Source organism: Cricetulus griseus, chromosome X (genome assembly GCF_003668045.3).
Source record: "Cricetulus griseus strain 17A/GY chromosome X, alternate assembly CriGri-PICRH-1.0, whole genome shotgun sequence".
Classification (NCBI taxonomy): Eukaryota; Metazoa; Chordata; class Mammalia; order Rodentia; family Cricetidae; genus Cricetulus; species Cricetulus griseus.
This window is the reverse complement of record NC_048604.1, coordinates 112,168,272-112,173,810: the sequence shown is the minus strand read 5'-3', so window position 1 is coordinate 112,173,810 and position 5,539 is coordinate 112,168,272. Positions and strand designations below refer to the sequence as shown.

Sequence of the window (5,539 nt, the reverse complement as noted above, 5' to 3'; positions counted from 1 at the left end):
TGGTGTCATCTTGGTAGATCTGTGGACATTTCCCTAGTGCCTGATTTCTCTTTAAACCTATAATGTCTCCCTCTATTTGGTATCTCTTATCTTGCTCTCCTCTATTCTTCCCCTACACAACCTTCCTGCTCCCTCATGTCTTCCTCACCCCTCCTCTTCTCCCCTTCTCATTCTCCTAGATCCCTCCACACAACCATCTTTTCAGTCCACAAACTTCTAAGATTTTTAGATTTTATGATTAATTTATGTGTTTGCACCAATGGAGGCCAGAAAGGGTATCATATCCCCTGGAGCTGGAGTTCCAGGTGCTTTACAATGTCACGATGAGAACTGAACTCAGTTCATGTCCTCTGCAAAAGCAGCAAGTGCTCTTATTTTCAAGCCCCAGTTTGGCTGTTTTAATTGGCTTCTCAAGGGCATGAGAGTTAACTTGGTTTCCAATGTATGCATTGTGATCTTGCTTGGTACTGTTCCAATCTTTTCTGCCTCGTGCTTGAATTGTAGACATGTGCCCCTATGCCTGGCTCCTAAGATCTCTTTAACTAGTTTCACGCACCGGTGTATGGCCATGGTGAATCCACAGATATGTCACTATCCCTTCTATTAGCCATTTGCAGACTGTTAGAGACCAAATTCTGAAGGCTAAGTAAGGATTAAATATTTTTCTCCAATCACCTTACCCCCCCCAATCTAAAGTACTAAATGTACTCTTTCAGATATCACAGGAATCAGATCCACCTTGAAAGGAGTTTCAGTATTAGGATCAATGCCTCAGAAGAGGATAATAAGAACCTACCTGAGATTTAAGAGTATTATAGTGTTTGTAAAGAATTTACCGAAGACCTCCAAATTAGCAATCATGCCTGGGTCTCCATCATGTCAAATCTTTCATTCTGGAAAAAACATCTTCCTTGCCCCCTCTCAAGAGGAAGCAGATTGAAGAGATAAAATATAACAGCTGACCATCCACATTGCTCCCAGACTTTGGTCTGCTACCTTTCTTATATAGCCCAGGCCACATGCTCAGGTTTTGCATTGCCCACAACTGCCTGTATCTCGTACATCACTTAGTAATTACAAAAATATCCCCAAATATGTCCAGAAGCCAATATTATGGAAAAAGTTCTTCACCCGAGGTTCCCTCAATTGGTATGTCATGCTGACAACAAAGAGTAGCCATCACTTTGTTTTAACCCTTGATTCCTAGACCTGTGAATCCTGATTATAGAAAACAGCGTGCCACATATTATACATCAATTCAAAGAATATGCAGCCTTCTGGAGAATCTTTTCCTAGTCCCCCAGACTATTAGCACCTTAGCACCTAATTATTGCTGTAACTGTATCTTTAAAAGGCCATTCCACTGTGCTATTAAGCCAGCTGTTTCAGGGTGCTAGAGAACATGGTATGACCAGTGGATTCCATGAACATAGGCTCACTGTGCACTTCTCTGGCTGTGAAGTGAGTTTCTTGGTTAGAAACAATGCTGTGTGAAATACCATGACATTCTGTAAGTCTGTGAATGGGAGTTTTGGCTGACACATTATGTGCATTGAAGGCAAAACCACGGACAGAATAAGTATCTATTCCAACAAGAACAAATGCTGCTTTTTTACTACCAAGTTGCTGGATGATAATCACAGAGAATGACACCTAGTGACCCACTTCCTTTTCCCATGACCTTATACACTACTGGCTGAGAAGCTTTGGTTCCAAAGGAGAGCATGCTTTTGCTAGGAGACCCAACAGACATTCCTGTGATGATGTGAATTAATGGCCCCTATTTGAGAAGGGCCCCTATATGCTCATATATTTGAATATTTGGTTCCTGGCTGGGAGAACTGTTTGGAAAGCATTAGAAGGTGTGGCCTTGTTGGAGGAAGCATGTCACTCACTGAGGGTAGGCTTTGAAGTTTCCAAAGCCCATACCATTCCCAGTTACTTCTCTGCCTCGTGCTTATAGATTAAGGTGTAAGCTCTGAGATTCTGCACTAACTCCATGCCTGACTGGCAGCGCTCCCCAACATCATGGTCATGGGCTCAACCTCTGAAACTGTAAGCCCAAACTAAATGCTCTCTTTTTTCCCCAAGCCAAACCGTATCCAGCTTTATTAAAGATACTTTCCATAAACAGTCATGGTATTTCAGGCACGACATGGGCAGACAATCAGTAACAGTTTACAAGAACTTCCAAACTCCCTTCTTGTATGAACTACCAAAATCAGAAAGCCACTATAAAACCCAGTGAAGTCTTCATTCAATGCTTTGAAAAGGGGAAGAGCTTAGAGTGAGAGTTGACATTTCACATTACTGATGTTGTTTAACAACTTTTCACAAGCCAACCCTGACTTTCAGGAAACGAAATGAAAATGGCAGAATTATCAATCTGAAGATCCACAATCTTGTATATAAAAGGAACCGCTGCTCTTTTGAGGATATTATTTTCACTGCAAAGTCCAGATTGCCCAATAGACCAGCAAAACCAATTTTAGGGGATCAGGTTCCAACAGGTCTCTGGTTTTAAGGGAGTTAAGTCTATGTTGATGGTACAGGGGGAAGAGGATATAAAAATGAATTTAGAGTTTTCCCACACAAGGCATTCTGTGCCATGGTGGCCACATATGTCAACACCAGGACATCTCTCCTGAGCCAAGAGGAGACTTTCTAAATTGTCAAGGAAAGATGTTTTCCATCAACCATCAATCAATCCAGCTTAGGAGACATTTTGTTAGTGACACTTGTTCTTTCCCCACCCCAAAACAATGAAGTGTTCTGTGTGCTTATATAGCTTATAAAAAATAAAACAAAATTCTGCATTTTTATCAAAATTGATAAAAATAGTATTTAAACTGTACAGTCATCGGAAGCACACAGTTATCAGAAATGCACACATTTCACTTGGCATCTCCAGCACCTTCAGCTTTCTGTGTCTGGTCTGTTTTGGGGTCTCCATTTTCTGCAGGGTTATTTGCATCCTTGCCAGCATCTGCTTTCCCCTTCTTCCCCTTGGGTATCTTCTCTCCCTTCTTTGCAGGGGCCTTTTCAGGCTTGGGCTCTGGCTTTGGAGGAGCAGATTTAGCAGACAACCTTGCAGATTTTCTCTGTGGTTCGTCCTTCACCTTAGCTTTATCTCCTTTAGTATTCCCTTCAGCCTTTCTTTTGGGCATGGCGGCGGTGGGGGACGTGGGAGCTGAACTTGGGGATGCAGCAGTGCGGGGGCTTGGTCTGTCCAGGGGTCGTTCACACTGCTTCTTCCAATGCTCTCTTTTATAAGTGATTTTTCTTTTATAAGTTGACACATTTGGTCTTGGTGTCTTATCACAGAAATAGAAAAGTAACTAAGATAATTCCATAGAAATGGAAGCTAAGAGTTTTCCAGGCCACTTTAGGTTTCTGAGACCCTTAAGAAGCTGAGAAAGAAATAGGAATATTAGGAAGGGTGAATGACCCAGACTACCAGGGTAAATTGAACTGCATATCCACAATGGAGGCAGGGAAATTTATGTCTGAATACAGGAAAGCCTTTGGGGCATATGTTTATTTTATCATATTTAAGTTACGAGGCACTAAATGATTAATCATTCCTCAAATGACTGTCAACTACTCTACAAAAATATAATACATTTATATATAAATGAATATATGCATGCAATAAAAATTACTGACAGAGACCATGAATTTGAAGGAGAGGAAGGGTGTCTATAGGTGGTTTTGGAAGGAGGAAACAGAAGGGAGAAACATTTTAATTAAACTACCATCTCAAAAATAATAAAATAGCTATATGTGTACATTTACAATGAATTTGCAGCTATACACATGACATTTACATCATGCTAGGTGGAATTATGACTAGAATACAGTTTTTATTTGTAAATAAAGCATAAGGAGATATGATTGGGTGTCAGGCTCACACGAAGTGGAGTAGAATGGCTAATCTTCATTGTCCACTGAATGTGGAATAAACTAATATAATCTGCTGGATACTCTTGTGTGGCTCTTTCTTGATCATGTTATTTCAAGTGGGAAGACCTACCGTAAATATGGGTGGCACTTCTTGGTGGCAGCCCAGATAAAAGGAAATGGAAGAACAAAACTTTGCTTTTTGCCTGCTTGCCTTTATTCCCTCTAGCAAGTTCATCAACCCTATTGATAATCTATTCCTTCATTGATATTAGGACCCACTTTTGCAGGCTTCCAATGTAGACCAAAGCTCAGTATCTTCTGGGTATTCACCAGGCCTTCAGCATCAGATTAGCACTACTGAGACATTCAGACTCATGGAATGAGCAACTACTGGATGCCAGTCTAAATAAGTCAATCTAATAAATCCCCTCTTTTAAACAGAGTATTTCTTTTATGCATATGAGTGTTGTGCCTGCATGTATGTATGTGTACAACATTCATGAAATGCATATGGAGGCCAGAAGGGAGTTTGAATCTCCAGGAAATGGAGTTAGAAAAGATTGTGAGCCACCATGTGGGTGCTGGGAACTAAACCTAGATCCTCTGCAAAAAGAGCAATTGCTCTTAACTTCTGAGCAATCTCATCAACCCTATACATTCCTTCTTAATGTATCTATTCATTCTATAAGTTCTGTTCCTTTAGAGGACCCCAACTAATAAAAAATGTCTATGGAGGCAATACAAAATTCTCTAACTAAATAGTATTTTTTATTTTACAACTCCGTTGCTTTATGAAATCAAAAATCTCTTAATGTTGTACGCATTTTAATGGTTTAACATTTTAATGGTTTGTGCAATATATTTAATAGACTGAATAATGGTGTGTTAGTAGGTTTCCAGAAGTTAAAAGTACCTAAGTTTATGAGGCAGTATAGATTTATCAGATCTTTGAACACATAGTTAAATCCAAATAATATTTATAACGAACTAATGTCATCTGCCTCTATTTGAAATCTGTGTGTCAAGTCATCTGGTTCTCTCCCTTGTAAACCTGCAGCAAGTTTTATTTTTTCCCCTTCATAGCACTATCTTCTAGAATTAATGTTGGACAGAGCTAAATCCACACCATTCCACCAGGAAGATAAACATTCACATTTAAATTTATGGATTTTAGTTATGCCTGACCTGACAGATTAAACTCTGCAAAACCAGTTTGTCCTTCAGCTCCAAATTCCATCGTTAACTCTTAAATGCCTGGATTTCAGCCAGGCCTGAGATAAGGACCTAGAATCATTTCTTTTTGGAACAGGAAAAAGGTGAAAGAAAACAGTTTTAAAGAGCTCAGAGTAATAGATACTATGTATTAATATAGTCCCACATCAGCCCCTCCACCAAAGATACAAACTTACATACACGTGTTTTAAATTAGAGCTGCCAGGAGAAGTTTGTAATTTTAGTTTAAAAAGAACTCAGTTTAAAAGATCATCCAAACTGGCCAGAAAAAAGGACAAAGCCTGGGAGCCCCAGTCAAGGAGGGGTTCTGAGAAGACACTCTGCTTCACTGAATATAGGTAGAAAGCAGCTAGTGCTGGATGGTGAAGAAAGATTAGGGGGAAAAAGGCTCTCAATCTGGGAT

The 5,539-nt window shown here is 39.8% G+C and overlaps 1 protein-coding gene across 1 annotated transcript; it reads right to left on the bottom strand.

The window, feature by feature from the left end:
* Nucleotides 1–2,864: 2,864 nt before the first annotated feature.
* LOC100758108 (non-histone chromosomal protein HMG-17) lies at nucleotides 2,865–3,168 on the bottom strand. The gene has a single exon (XM_035450047.1). The coding sequence runs from the start codon at nucleotides 3,165–3,167 to the stop codon at nucleotides 2,895–2,897; it is 273 nt and encodes a 90-aa protein (XP_035305938.1). The 5' UTR covers nucleotide 3,168; the 3' UTR covers nucleotides 2,865–2,894.
* Between the last annotated feature and the right edge of the window lie 2,371 nt (nucleotides 3,169–5,539).

Excerpts from the sequence above, each read along its gene's own strand:
- LOC100758108 (XM_035450047.1), bottom strand. The coding sequence starts at position 3,167 with ATGCCCAAAAGAAAGGCTGAAGGGAATACTAAAGGAGATAAAGCTAAG.